The sequence below is a fragment of the Leucoraja erinacea genome, chromosome 4, assembly GCF_028641065.1.
Source record: "Leucoraja erinacea ecotype New England chromosome 4, Leri_hhj_1, whole genome shotgun sequence".
In the NCBI taxonomy this organism is placed as follows: Eukaryota; Metazoa; Chordata; class Chondrichthyes; order Rajiformes; family Rajidae; genus Leucoraja; species Leucoraja erinaceus.
Window position 1 is genome coordinate 6235343 of NC_073380.1, and position 15814 is coordinate 6251156.

Here is a 15814-nt window from a genome sequence, read left to right on the forward strand (position 1 = left end):
ATATTTTGTAATTAAATTTCTTATGTCTGCTGCTATGAATGTGCGTATTTAAAATTCTTGAAAAAAATCTCAGTCGTGCACCAGCAGAAATTGAAAACAGTAATTTTCTGTTTAAAAGCAGAAGGATTTTAACCTGTCAGTAGGAACTGCAGAGTCTTTTCTGAATGGTCTTCTTCCCTTGTTCCTCTTCCTAATAACCACAATGGTTCAGTTTAGATATACAGCGCCTGAACAGGCCCGTCGGCCCACCGTGTTGACCAGAGATCCCCATACATTAACACTACCCTACATACTAGGGACAATTTGCCAAAGCCAATTAACCTACAAACCTGCATGCCTTTGGAGTGTGGGAGGAAACCGGAGCACCCGGAGAAAACCCACACGTTCACATTCCGTACAAATTCCGTACAGACAGCACTCGTGGTCAGAATCAAGCCCAGGTCTCTGGCGCTGTTAGGCAGCAACTCTACCGCTGCACCACCGTGCTGTCCCAATAACTAGAAAACAATGTGCAGGACATTGTTTCTATTGAATTTCATTTTTTTTAATTGGTATTTAAATGAATGGTTAATCTTATTGGTTGGCGGCGAAGAATTACAGTCAACTTTTACATAATAAGATGCATTTTCACCACCCAAATTTTAATGAGTTGGATGTTTAACAATACATTGGATTTTAGGACTCAAGATTACCTCGGGTGGAAGAGAACTTTCATCACTGGCCAGCCTGCTTAATGCAAGATGGAAGATGGAAGCAATGTGATTATTTATAATTAAGTGCGCTAAAAAAAATAAAGACTTTTATCTATGATTTCATTCAAAGCTGTGGAAATGTTTGAAGTATCATTCTACGTAACCGTAATAAATTGTAGGTCTAGTAGATCACTAGAATTTGCGGACAATTTTACAATTTGCTTGTCATATTTAGTTTCTAAAATGGAAATTATCTTTGGGTTTAGTTTATTGTCACGTGCAGTGAGGTACAGGGAAAAGCGTCGGAGTCGGAAGGTCTCCGATGAGTCTGAGGGTCTCCAATGAGTAAGGGATTATGTAGAAGATGCTGACCACAGTACAGTTCCTAACTACAGGATAGCTCCATCAAAACCTCAAAATACCGTACCTCCATATCTGCCTCTTCATCAATATTCTGCACATGCTGATAGACATTGCTGTAAACCTCCAGAGCTTTTGCAAGGAATGACATTTCAATTGTAATAAAATCACCAAAAATCTTCTGTTTGAAGTAAAACATAAAACAGTTTAGTTTGAATGTATGAGAACAAACGATAAAACAATTGAATCTTGCCATTATCTCACTGCGTTTGGAACACACGTTTACACACAATTCTTAAAATCCGGGCAAATTTCAAACATGTAAGATAAATGGCTGATAGCAGAGCTATCTTCTTCTTCTTCTTGTTGCATATGGTGTGCACAACCTAGCAGAGCTATTTTATGATCTGTTTGATATGATGTCATATATGACCTGTCAAACTTTGAAGAAAATATGCAGATTGTTATCTTGCATCTGTTAATCCCATTATCATAAATTCGTAAGTGATAGGAGCAGAATTAGGCCATTCGGCCCATCAAGTCTACTCCGCCATTCAATCACCACTGATGCATTACTCCCTCCTAACCCCATTCTCCTGCCTTGTCTCCATAACTCCTGACACCCGTATTAATCAGGAATATTAAAGAAAGCAGGGAGACTAACGGAATGATATTCCATGCATGGCTTATTATTGTGTATTGAGATACAGTGAACAGCTTATGTTTGTGTGATATCCAATTAAATTAGATAATATTATATGTGAATACAATCAAGCCATACAGAAGTACATCAGGCAGAGGGAATGCTCTGATATATTATGAAGAAAGTGATACAGGGCACTTAGAAAATAATAACAGGATTAGTCAGTCATATGAAACTATGAAAGGAAAATCACATGCGACAAATCTGTTGGTCTTTGGAATTGTAAATAGTAAAATAAAATAAATAAGGGCCATACAGTTAAGATCATAAGTAATAGCAGAATTAGGCCATTGGGCCCATCAAGTCCACTCCACCATTCAATCATGGCTGAACTATCTCTCCCTCCTAACCCCATTCTCCTGCCATCTCCCCATAACCCCTGACTCCTAATGTGATGTATTTGGAGTTTAAATACATCACATTACATGAGATTATGGAACAAAATTAGAGCACGCGGGACTGGAAATGTTATTCTAGCATGGAATGAGGACCGCAAATGGAGAGTAGGATTAAATTGGTAATTTCAAATTGGGAGATTGTGGGAGTAGGAGTGGTGTTTCACAGAGGGCTTGGGCTGTTTTTTATTCTCATCAATGAATTGGATGAGGAGAACAAATGTAATACATCCAAGTCTGCTGCTGATACAAAACTAGTTGGCTTCTTCGTCTTCTTGCGTATGGCGTGCACAGCCTAAAGTTGTAGGACAACTTGTTCTATTTGATCTTGTTTGATTGTGTATACCAGGTTGATTGCATTCGTCGAAACAGGGCAGACCACGTGAAGGTTGCAATTTCCCACCCCAACTAATTGGCAATGGATTATGATTAGAATAAAGAGAGGGGTTATAGACAGGTTAGGTTAATTGGTAGAAGACACGGCAAATTGAATACAATGTGGAAAAAGGATCCTCTTGCGCTCCGGTTTCCTTCCACCCTCAAAAGACATACAGGTTTGTAGATTAATTGTCCTTAACGTGTAGGGTAGTGCTAGTCTGTGGGGTGATTGCTGGTCGGCACGGACTAGGTGGGCCGAAAGGCCTGTTTCCGCGCGGTTCCTCTGTATCTGTGTCTGTAAACTCCATTACTGAGAAATTCTTGGATGATGTCGCCAGACTAGCCAGTTTCCGGGCTATTAAATATCATTCCTGTTAATGCATTACTTTTAAAAAATAATTTTGTTCAAATGTTACACATCTAAATTTTGCAGTGAACCCAGTAAGTTTGAAGGAAGCATGGGGTATAGAAGCAGGGAGTGTGAGAAACTGAGCTGACCTGGTTCTAATGTGATAGAGAAACAGGGCCCCATGTGAAAAGGAGTGTGGGAATCAGCACTCGATGAGCCAAACCATTGGAATTTCTAAATAGCTGTATAAGGTTCATCCTGAGGATCGACACAAAATGCTGGATTAACTCGGCGGGTCAGCCAACATCTCTGGCGAAAAGGCAATTAATGCCAGGAAACCAATTCTATTTGAATTGTTCCACAAATAATCCAAATTAGCAGTTGAATTTGCAGAGATATATATTGCCATTGTATAAGACTAACTTTAGTTATCGAATAACACAAGATTTCAACTTAATTTCTGTCTTCTTCTTGACGTGCACAGCCTAAAGTTGTGGATCAAGGGTAGACATCCAGGCCAGGACAGCATCAGTTACTGGGTGGATGGGCTTTGATGCCCCCAGGGAAAAGCCTCAGTGAGCAGTCATTCACGATGTGTGAGATGTTCTGGTCCGGATGTAAGCAGGGCTGTGTGTCATCCCCCACTTATGCAGGTGATGGGCTGTTCTTGCAGGGAGGGTGCGGATTCTGTTTTTACGTAATTTCTTTAAAAAGCTCTGTGCACCATTTCTACATCATTTAGTTTATTTTTCTCTTGAGATGCTGCCTGACCCACTGAGTTACTCCAGCAATTTGTGTCTATCTTCAGTTCCTTCCTACACACAAGGATCATCCAGGTTGTCCTCCACTTGCTAAGGAATACCAACCTAGAAGGATCTTGTGCGACTGAAGAGATGATGACCGGTTATCAATCAAGACATAATTTACTCAGACAATGCCCTAAGATTTTCCTGATGATATAAGATTATTTTTTTGTGCAAGGTGAACAAATGAAGAAGAATCACTTTTACATTCTACCTTAAGATCCTTAATTTTGTCTTGTTGAAAATCATCAATAGTTTCTTCCAGCTGCCGGGAAACCCGAGTTGCATCCATTGAGACTCTGTGCAATTCATTCTCTGCCTGCAACAGAAAAGCAATTCATTACTTGGGTAAATCAAAGACCGGTTTCGCACAAAATATTTAATTTGATTACATTGCGGAATCAACTTTACTAATCATAGGCTGTAACACCAAAGGCAAGTCATGCAATTTGAGAAAACAGTTCTTTAGGAAAGGTTGAGAAGATGTTTCTAAACAAACACTCAAGGCAGTGCAGGAAACCAATTCTATTTGAATAGTTTCTCAATCGTTCCAAAATGGCAGCTGAATTCACAGATATATTATTGCCATTGCATAAGACTAACCTTATATACTGGGCAAGCCAAGTTCATCTATAAATGCTGCACTTTAGGATTTCACTATAATTTCTGTAAATAGTACTTTGTGCCATTTCTACAGCATATAGTCCAGTCAATAAAGGTGCCTGTCTCTATTCTTTTCTTACTGCTAATAAAACAGTTAAAATGTGTGAAACAAAGTCACTAATTGAAGTTTAATGCTTAAGAAAGAACTGCAGATGCTGGAAATATTGGTAGACAAAAATGCTGGAAGAACTCAGCAGGTGAGGGAGCATCTATGGAGCGAAGGAATAGGTGATGTTTCGGGTCGAGACCCTTCTTCAAACTGTTTAATGCTTGATCACTGCACACTTTACATTTTTTACAGTTTGTAAAACTAGCAAGAGAATGAAATGTGTAGGAAGAAACTGCAGATGCTGGTTTACACCAAAGATAGATACAAACTTCGGGAGAAGGGTCTCGACCCAAAACGTCAACCATTCCTTCTCTCCAGAAAAGCTGCCAATCCCGCTGAGTTACTCTAGCATTTTGTGTCTATCTTAAGAGGATGAAATGCTGGTACTGAGCATTAAAAAAAAAATGTTTTAACTGTTATACCAAATTGGGTGCATTGTTTTGCACAGCTAAGCTTTTCCAATCTAGTTAACACCTAGGACCACCAAGTGCGGGTCACGTGCAGGCGGAAGGGATTAGGAACATAGAAAATAGGTGCAGGTGTAGGCCCTTTGAGCTATGATCATGGCTGATCGTCCAGAATCAGTAACCTGTTCCTGCCCTCTCCCCATATCTCTTGATTCCGTCGCCCTAAGAGATATATCTAACTCTCTCTTGAATACATCAGTTTAATCTGGTTAATCATGTTCCGCATAGACATCATGGACCAATGGGTTTGTGCTGTACTGTTCTTGTGGTATGGTTTATCTTCAACCTATATCAATGTCCAGGTTTCTGGACAGAGGCTTTGGAATAATGTGCTGTGAAGTAATAGATTGTGCCCTGTCAGTCACAGGCCAATCCTTTAATGGCAGGCAGGCTGCCTGGAATTGCTGGTGTCCCATCTTTGGGCTCTGCTGTTTCTTCTGACATGGTTCTAGGTTCAATCTTACATGGGGAGGTTGGCTCCTTGCAAATCCCAAAGTGCCGTGCTGTGTAACCATAGACTCTGCCTATGAGTAGCTTAAGCAGCTGGTGAGAGCCTAAACCTCTGGTCGCTAAATCTCCTCCTGTGTTCTGAATCGCTTTGCGTGTAATTTAGTATTATATACGCAACGACATTAGTATTATAATTTAGTTCATCATTGAGAGCAGAATTAAGAAACTATGTAGATTAAATTGGCCATTAAGTGAATATTCTGTTGTGAATCCTCTGTTCTTTTTGGAATGAGTCAACAATTTCTGCCATTTTATTACCAACATTCAGTAAATATCTGAACTGATGGAAGGTTGCCTGTATGTGGAAATGCTCCTTTGGCACCAGTGCCCTTTCAAATTGATCCTGGGAATATATACAAAGCCACATATTTTGAGATTGATGCCATAAATTTGTAACATCTCCAGTACTACCCAAAACTAACTTTCTTGCTACCATTGAATGAGTGATCATATTGTTGTACCACTGCCCGAGGCAGGAAGAAAAGCAACTCCACGGGTCAGGCAGCATCTCTGGAGAAAAAGGGTGGGTGACCCGGCGTGGAGGAACCGCCGAGAGGGAAAACAAAGGAGGCCCAGGCGTGGGGAAACTGCTAATGGGGACCACAAATGGAATGTGTTAAAAATGGTTTGTGTAAAATGGAATATTTTGTAACTCTGTCGGCGACTCTTTGCATACCTTGGGTACGCAAGACAAAGAATATCACTGTGACTTGTCACATGTGAAAATAAAGTATAATTCATTCATTCATTCATTCGGGTGACGTTTCAGGTTGGGACTCTTCTTACCAACCCGAAACATCGCCCATCCTTTTTCTCCAGAGATGCTGCCTGACCCACTTTGTGTCTATCTTTGGTATAAACAAGCACCTGCAGTTCCTTGTGTCTACAGGGAAAACATCTCAGTTGCACATGTGCTTTGCGACAGACATCAGTTTAAGAATCAGAAAACAATATAAATTAAGTGGGAAGGACCATGAATGTTTAGCACAGAATGTTTTATTTTAATACACCTTCCCTACACCTGCTTTTACTTGCACTTTCCACTGCCCTTGCAAATAAAACTCGAATTAGAGCTGCCTGAATCGCTTCATGTGCTAATTCAAGGTCCAAAGTGGGTCCACTGTACAACTCCTCCATCTCATATGTTTCATCAGAAGATACACCTTGTAGCTATAATACGGCCTAGAATGAAACCTTGCACCTGAAAGATGACGATAATGTTCTAGTTCCCTTCTGTTCACTTCTTCCTTGCTTTATAAAGTGGATTTTTTCCTTCAAATAAGGATTCATCTTAAGATTTGCCGCTGTTTCCATTACATTTGCATTATTTGTTAAGGTGGTTACAATGTCTCTGCGTTACAAATAGAAATCCACAGGTAATGCAGTTAAAATTCAATCACAAACCTGTGTCTGTTTGATTGTCAAGGATCAAAACTTCTTAATAAGGGTTTTTAAACACAATATATGTTTTCTTCTATAAAGCAGACCTCCACTTAAGTGGCACTTCTTCCCTCATTACATCAGCAATCCCAACCCTTAAAGCTAGGTAAATTTTTATTGTCAGTTAGCAATAATTGACTTGTTGCCACCGGGATTTCTGCTAAATAGTGTTAGCAATAATTATTTCCATAATTCCAACAATAAAATGTATGAAAACATTCTGACTGGGTCACTGTAAAATCAAATGAAGCCGCAAGAAACCTTTAAGGGACTTAAAGATTGCAACAGGACTCCGACCACAGACATTGACCAAAACCTTCTAAGGTTATACCAGAGGGAGAAAAGGCCTAGTAAAACCGCCATTGAATCTAATTGTATTTCCACATCTAAAATATCAGTATTAAACTTGCATTTATTTTGAGCATTTAAACATTTAAACTTTCCCCACAAAATCATTAACCAATAAAATTTGACTAAGTCTCATAAGGGGGGTTTGATCTTAATCTTTCTCGTGACGTAGGGATCTTTGGCAAGTCTAGCATTTAATAGCAACCTGTAAGTGCTACATTGAGCATGGTGGTAAACACCCTCATTGAACTTCTGCAGTCCTTATGGTCAAGGTGACCCTGCACAGTGATACTGACAGTGCGATGCCTTGTCCACTATGAATTAGGTACCCAAAAAAGGAGTCTAGGATATGATCCTGCGAGTATGATTTCTTTACTTCAGTATATTACTGAACCATATTAATTTCTATGACTTTAGAGATACAGTATGGAAACAGGCTGGCGATTAGCGATCACGCCGTAAACTAGCACTATATTCTTCACATTAGGAACAATTGATTATTTTACTGAAGTCAATAAATCTACAAACCTTTGGAATGTCGGAGGAAACCGGAGCACCTGGAGAAAACCCACATGGTCACAGGAAGAATGCATGAACTCAGTACAGACAGCACCCGTAGTCAGGATTGAACCCGGGTCTCTGTCGCTGTAAGGCAGCAACTCCACTGCTGCGCCACTGTGCTGCCCCACATTTGCTGGTTTCATGTTCATGATCGTCAGCTATTTTGCTTGTGGATTATTATATTAAATTAATTTTAATCACACCCCAACCCTGTTGATATTGGAATGTGGATATTCAGATCTTTTGCAGGCTCCGAGGAATTTTCCCATCGATGTAAAATAAAAAAGTTATAAGTGTTTAAAAACATTGAGATCATCTCGCCTGTCAACCACCGCGATGAAGGTAACGTCCCTTCCAGGGGGGGCAGGACTAAAATCCCCGGATGCCTGGAGTGACTCAGTCACTTTGCATGATCGCGAGGGAGAGGCCACGACTCATTCTAAGCTGTGAATCAACTGAACTGTGAGTCTGCAATGTACTTGCAATAAATGATTTGTTAGCCCTTAATGAAAATGAAATGAGTTGTTTGGCCTGCCCTGTGCTTGAAACTGCAATGGCAATGGAAATTAAATGAAAATGCAATGAGCTGTTTGGCTTGGCCTGCCCTGTGCTTGAAACTGCAATGGCAATGGAAGTGAAATGAAAATGCAATGAGCTGTTTGGCCTGCCCTCTGCTTGAAATTGCAATGGCAATGGAAGTGAAATGAAAATGCAATGAGCTGTTTGGCCTGCCCTGTGCTTGAAACTATAATGGCAATGGAAGTGAAATGAAAATGCAATGAGCTGTTCGGCCTGCCCTGTGCTTAAAACTGCAATGGCAATGGAAGTGAAATGAAAATGCAATGAGCTGTTCGGCCTGCCCAGTGCTTGAAACTGCAATGACAATGGAAGTGAAATGAAAATGCAATGTGCTGTTCGGCCTGCCGTGTGCTTGAAATTGCAATGACAATGGAAGTGAAATGAAAATACAATGAGCTGCTCGGCCCGCCCTGTGCTTGAAACTGCAATTGAAATGGAAATGAAATGAAAATGCAATGAGCTGTTTGGCTTGCCCTGTGCTTGAAATTGAAATGGAAATGAATTGTTTGGCCTGCCTGAAACCACTAATTTTGGCCCACAAGGCCCCTTTTAGCCACGAAACCAGTCCCTTTTGCCCCAAATGCCTGTATTAACCCAGGAGGAGCATTTTGGCCCAAAAGGCCCGTGCCAGCCCAGGAAAAGCCTTTCAATGAGATTTCACTCAGATTTATTTTTTACAAGAGCCCCTTTAGCCCATCAGGCCTCTACTAGCCCAGGAGGAGTCCCTTCAGTCCATCAGTAAGTATTTCCCCTGCAAGTATTAAACCTCACCCCAGTATTCTCCCTCCCTTCATTGGCTCCCTGTGAGATCCACGCTAGGATAGACTTTCCTCCTTCATTGCTGTGATCTGCAGAAAAAGATGAAAATGGCTAAAATTGTTTCTCCACCTTCTCCCCCTTCTCTCTCACTCTCACGGAGTCTCTCACCTGGTTTGGGCAGAATTTCTGGCATTTACTGAGCTGCCAGCCCACCAGGCCCGAGTGACTGAGCAGCCAGCCCACCAGGCCTTAGTGACTGAGCAGCCAGCCCACCAGGCCTGAGTGACTGAGCTGCCAGTCCACCAGACCTGAGTGATTGAGCTGCCAGCCCAATAATCCATTTGGCCCACAATGTCCATACTAGCCCTCTGGAAACCAGTCCCTTCGGCCCATAACACCCATACTAGCGCTCCAGAAAGCCCCCACTGGCCACCAATATTGTAATTGGTGGAGAAGTCGAATATTGCATTGGGGGAATAGCCGTCCCGTGTGAACATGGGACCCAACGGTTCCCACATAGTCTAGTATAAAATAAAGCTTTTCACTATAACTCGGTACATGTGACAATCTATAAATAACTAAAACTCTGATCTTGTTATCTTCTGGTTTGAGCGGTCTATTTGCGCAAAAACAGTACGCAATAGCTGAAGAATAATCGCTCCGACATCGGTTTTATTACGTTTTTTTTAAACTGCACTGGATATTTTAATAGCAGGAGTAAATTAAAAATCAACTTCTAAAGCCGTCAACACCGACAACGGGGACGGATTTCACGTACGGGACAGGTAAAGCAAAGCCGTTTATTTTACATATAAACGTGCTTCTTAGGATGCCGTTAATCAAATGTTTATGTTGCGAAAAGGTGACTTAGGACCCATACGAACCAGCAGTATTTTTCCTGCCGATATGGGGTTTAAATTCACCGCAACTGCAACGTTCTGAACGATCGCGTTCCACAAAATCTCACTCGCAGGATGATTAAAATGGCCGTTAATTTACGGGTATTAAACACTAAATTCTTTCCATTTGCCCTATAAATCCATGACAATGAGATTTAAAAATCATGTTATATTGTGAATTCTTGTGTGAATGTTATTTGGACACTTAGGCTATTTAAAAATGTTAACCTTTTCTTAAGAAATTGATAGGTTTAGATCTAGTAATTGAATTTTGTAATTAGCTACAATTAGGTAACTAACTAATTATATGCTTTAATTTCAGGTCATCCAAGTAAGATTGTTTCATATTTGTTTCAGAATGCTTCAATCTATAATAACTGAAAATTTCATTCAGTTCTCTTAATTTTTAATTTTTAAGAAAGTTATGGGCTTTTGACTGTTCTTGATCACAGCTTTTGAGTTAAGTCAATGGAAAAGCAATAGGGAACAAGATGCTAATTTCCGAGTATGACCATAACTTTTTTAATACTGAAGATATGAAAGTGAATTAGGTGTCAAATTAAACTTATTTTTATGCTTTATCTGATGGGATAAATTGCAGACTTGATTTTTTGAATCTCAACATTTTGTAACATTGCTAAATAAACCTAAATCTAAATACAACAGCACCAATTGCAGTTTCCTCTTGGAATTGCACATTATTCTGATATGAAAATGTATCACTGCTCCTTTGGCATCTGTGCCTAAATTTGAGAATTTGGTCTACCACTATTAGGGCAGCATGGTGCCACCACGGTAGAGTTGCTGCCTTACTGCCCTTGTAGCGCCAGTGATCCAGGTTCGGGTGCTGTCTGTACAGAGTTTGTAAGTTCTCCATGTGGGTTTTCTCCGAGATCTTCGGTTTCCTCCCACACTCCAAAGACATGCAGATATGTAGGTAAATTGGCCTGGTAAATGTAAAAATTGTCCCTAGTGTGTGTAGGACAGTATTAATAACAGGGGATCGCTGGTCAGCCTGTTTCCACACTGTATCTCTAAATTAAGCTAAACTAAACTATTAGAGTGCCTCTAGGCGAGGACTTTATTCCTTTGGAGTGCAGGAGGATGAGAGTTGATCTAAAAGAGGTGTGCAAAATCATGAGAGGAATAGATCGGGTAAATGCACAGAGTATTTTGCCAGAGTAGGGGAATTGAGAACCAGAGGGCATAGGTTTTACACAAAGGGTGATGGATGTATGGAACGAACTGCCAGAGGATGTAGCTGAGGCAGGTACAATTGCGTCAGGTACATGGATAAGATAGGTTCAACGAGATATGGGCCAAATGCAGGCAGGTCGGATTGGTGTAATAGGGCATCATGATCGGTGTGGACAAGTTGGGCCGAAGGGCCTGTTACCATGCTGTATGACTCTACCTTTTATCATAAGGACTGCATCAGTTCACCACCACTTTCTCAGGGACAATTAGGGGAGGGCATGAGAATGCCAGTCTTGCCAGAGACACCCACCTGTAAATAAATAAATAAGACCACGATATATTAAGGATACAACAATCTGTCGATCAGAAGGATTCCTCAGACGCAGCTTCTCAACCTGGACCAGTTGCTTTGTCTCACGTTTTATGGCATCTGTAGCAACCCTGAGGTCTTCCTGCCAGAGAGAAATTAAAAAATATTAAACACCGACAATGGAAGAATTTTGACCACACTTGAAATTCAAGTCACATTTGGTACAGAATCACTTGCATCACTTGCATTATTTCAAATTTCAGATTTGATATTAGTGTACATTTGTCAGTGTATTGTCACGTGTAGTGAGGTACAGTGAAATGCATGTTTGTTGTATGATATCCAGTCAGCAAAAAGACAATTCGTGATTACAATCAACAACATTTTCAGTTACTAACAAAGACTAGATTATAAACAACAGCCAAGACTCAACAGCTATCTCTACAACCAATATAAAGTTAATTTGTATGTATGCAATACGCAGAAAAGTGACAAAGTCACAAAAGTAGCACGATCATTTGAATGTAATCAGAAACTGCAGGAAGCACTCAACGGCTTATCACAGCAATCCTGACTGAACCCAAACGGTGTTCTTCCGCTTATTCTCCACCCTCCATGCAACTTAAAACTTTACTCTCTCCCAGTTCTGACTAAGTCTTTGACTTATTTACTCAGTGCTTCTTCCTACAGATGCTGGACGACTTTCTATAGATGCTGGCTGACCTGTTGAATCTTTCCAGCATGGTTTTTCTATTTCAGATTTCAACCAGATGAGTTTGTAGGTAGCTAAAAAAGTTAAAACAGAAAAACCTTGGAATTTGCAAAGGACTTCAAATCTATAAGAGGCCGGCACGGTGGCATAGCGGTAGAGCTACTGCCTTACAGCGCCAGAGACCTGGGTTCAAACCTGACTACGGATGCTGTTTGTACGGAGGTTGTATGTGCTCCCTGCATGGGTTTTTTTCCGAGATCTTCGGTTTCATCCCACGCTCCAAAGACCTACAGATTTGTAGATTAATTTGCTTGGTATAAATGTAAAATTGTCCCATGTGTGTGTATAGGGTAGTGCGGGGGTTGGTGGCCGGTGCGGACTCTGTGGACCCCAGGGCCTGTTCCCGCGCTGTATCTCCAAACCAAACATATACAACTAAGGAAAGGCAGGCTCCTAATGATCTGACAAAGGGGAATACAATGAAATGAGGAATGGAGTATATAAGTAATAGGTAGCAAAGACTTATATTCTGAATATTCTGGTACAGTCTGCACCTGTCTGATCTACAAAATATTTAAAAAGCACAATCATAGAAATAGTTACAGCTGTGCATAAATAAGGACATGAGCTGTACACCCTTTTCAATCAAAGTTTAAGTGACCGTCGGGAGGCTTTGTAATACTTTTTGCTAATACCGATCATTGACCACTAATATATATGCAGGTTTACGTGACATAAAAAGTGGCATAACAGTGACATAAAAACATGCAGGATAAGTCCAGCAGTTCATCAATCCAATAGGTTGAACCCGTTTCTCTCTCCACTATTGCTGTCGGTGTAGCTGAATATTTCTTGCTTCATTTCAGATCTGCTTTACACGCAATACTTTTCCTTTAAACGGCCGACGGATCTAATAATGGGCTGAACGACTCTCTTGAAATTTACCAGATAATGAATTTTACCAGATTTTACCAGGGCTGTTTGACACTCAGATCGCAAAATAAGATGTAATTTTCTCTGACCTATATCCAAGTGGGAACAGTCAATATTGAGTAATGGTGGGGGGCCATCTAGTGTTGGGGTCAAGTAATGCAAAAATAATTTATACAAATCAACCAACTTTCTGGGAGACAATGCAACACATTTTATCTATAACGCTTAGGAAAGAACTGCAGATGCTGGTTTAAATCGAAGATAGACACAAAACGCTGGAATTGCGCAGTGGGACAGGCAGCATCTCTGGAGAGAAGGAATGGGTGAAGTTTTGGGTCAAGACCCGAAACATCATCAAGTTAATGCTGATCTTAATCAAATTGATATATAAAATATTGTTACTCCAAAAGCTCAATGCAAAAAGTTCAAATAATAATACTACTGCAGAAACTGACAAGCTACAAAACCCAATGCTGCCCTAAAATAAAGTGGATGAGCTTGAGGCTCAGTTAGAAATTGGCAAGTATGATGTGGAAATTACAGAGACATGACTGCAAGAGGGCCAGGGCTGGGAACTGAATATTCAAGGGTATACCTCCTATCGAAAAGACAGACATGTGGGCAGAGGGGGTGGGGTAGCTCAGTTGGTGAGGAATGAAATTCAGTCCCTTGCAAGGGGTGACATTGAAACAGGAGATGTGGAAAAATCCTAATGGGACTTATCTACAGGCCCCCAAACAGTAGCCTGGATATAGGGTGCAAGTTGAATCAAGAGTCAAAATTGGCATGTCGTAAAGGTAATGCTACAGTTGTTATGGGAGATTTCAACATGCAGGTAGACTGGGAAAATCAGGTTGGTACTGGACCCCAAGAAAGGGAGTTTGTGAAGTGCCTCCGTGATGGATTCTTAGAGCAGCTTGTACTGGAGCCTACCAGGGAGAAGGCAATTCTGGATTTAGCATTGTGTAATGAACCAGATTTGATAAGGAAACTTGAGGTTAAGGAGCCATCAGGAGGTAGTGACCATAATATGGTGAGTTTTAATCTACAATTTGAGAGGGAAAAGGGTAAATCGGAGGTGCCCGTGTTACAGTTGAACAGAAGGGACTGTGGGAGGAGCTGGCCAAAGTTGACTGGAAAGATACCCTAGCAGGGATGACAGTGGGACAACAATGGCAGGTATTTCTGGGAATAATACAGAAGGTGCAGGTTCAGTTCATTCCAAAGAGGAAGAACGATTCCAAGGGGAGTAAGGGGCGATCGTGGCTGACAAGGGAAATCAGGGACAGTATAAAAATAAAAGAGAAGAAGTACAACGTAGCAAAGATGAGCAGGAAGCAAGAGGATTGGGTAATGTTTAAAGAACAACAGAAGACATCTAAAAAGGCAATACGGGGAGAAAAGATGAGGTACGAAGGTAAGCTAGCCAAGAATATAAAAGGAGGATAGTAAAAGCTTCTTTAGGTATGTGAAGAGGTAAAAATTAGTTAAGACCAAAGTTGGACCCTTGAAGACCAAAAAGGGTGAATTTATTATGGGAAACAAGGAAATGGCAGATGAGTTGAACATGTACTTTTGATCTGTCTTCACTAAGGAGGACACAAACATTTTTTCTGATGGTACTAGCCAGAGGATCTGGGGTGACGGAGGAACTGAAGGAAATCCACAGTAGGCAGGAAATGGTGTTGGGTAGACTGATGGGACTGAAGGCTGATAAATCCCCAGGGCCTGATGGTCTGCAGCCCAGGGTATTTAAGGAAGTGGCCCTAGAAATCGTGGACATATTGGTGTTCATTTTCCAATGTTCTATAGATTCAGGATCAGTTCCTGTGGATTGGAGGGTTGCTAATGTTATCCCACTTTTTAAGAAAAGCGGGAGAGAGAAAACAGGGAATTATAGACCAGTTAGCCTGACATTGGTGGTGGGGAAGATGCTGGAGTCAATCATAGAATATAAAATAGTGGCACATTTCGATATCAGTAACAGGATCGGTCCAAGTCAGAATGGATTTACGAAGGGGAAATCATGCTTGACTAATCTGGAATTTTTTGAGGATGTAACTAGGAAAATAGACAAGGGAGAGCCAGTGGGTGTAGTGTACCTGGACTTTCAGAAAGCATTTGATAAGGTCCCTCATAGGAGATTAGTGAGCAAAATTAGGGCACATGGTATTGGGGGTAGAGTGCTGACATGGATAGAAAATTGGTTGGCACACAGGAAACAAAGAATAGGGATTAACGGGTCTCTTTCAGAATGGCAGGCAGTGACTAGTGGGGTACCGCAAGGCTCGGTGCTGCGACCGCAGCTATTTACAATATACATCAATGATTTCGATTAAGGGATTCAAAGTAACATTTGCAAATGACACAAAGCTGGGCGGCAGTGTGAACTGTGAAGAGGATGCTATGAGAATGCAGGGTGACTTGGACAGGTTGGGTGAGTGGGCAGATGTATGGCAGATGCAGTTTAATGTGGATAATTGTAAGGTTATCCACTTTGGTAGCAAAAACAGACAAATTATTATCTGAATGGTGTCAAGTTGGGAAAAGGGGAAGTACAATGGGATCTGGGGGGCCCTTGCTCATCAGTTGGTGAAAGTAAGCATGCAGGTACAGCAGACAGTGAAGAAAGCAAATGGCACGTTGG

General features: G+C 41.0%; 1 protein-coding gene across 5 annotated transcripts in view; it reads right to left on the reverse strand.

The window, feature by feature from the left end:
• cibar1 (CBY1 interacting BAR domain containing 1) overlaps positions 1-15814 on the reverse strand; it is a 32377-nt gene that overhangs the window by 2893 nt on the left and 13670 nt on the right. For all 5 annotated transcript variants that reach the window (XM_055633595.1, XM_055633594.1, XM_055633598.1 and 2 more), the window contains 4 exons: positions 11523-11664; positions 9129-9205; positions 3895-3999; positions 1120-1233 (listed from right to left, as the gene is read on the reverse strand). In XM_055633595.1, coding sequence (XP_055489570.1) covers positions 1120-1233; positions 3895-3999; positions 9129-9205; positions 11523-11664 — 438 coding nt within the window. The remainder of the gene's footprint in view (positions 1-1119; positions 1234-3894; positions 4000-9128; positions 9206-11522; positions 11665-15814) is intronic.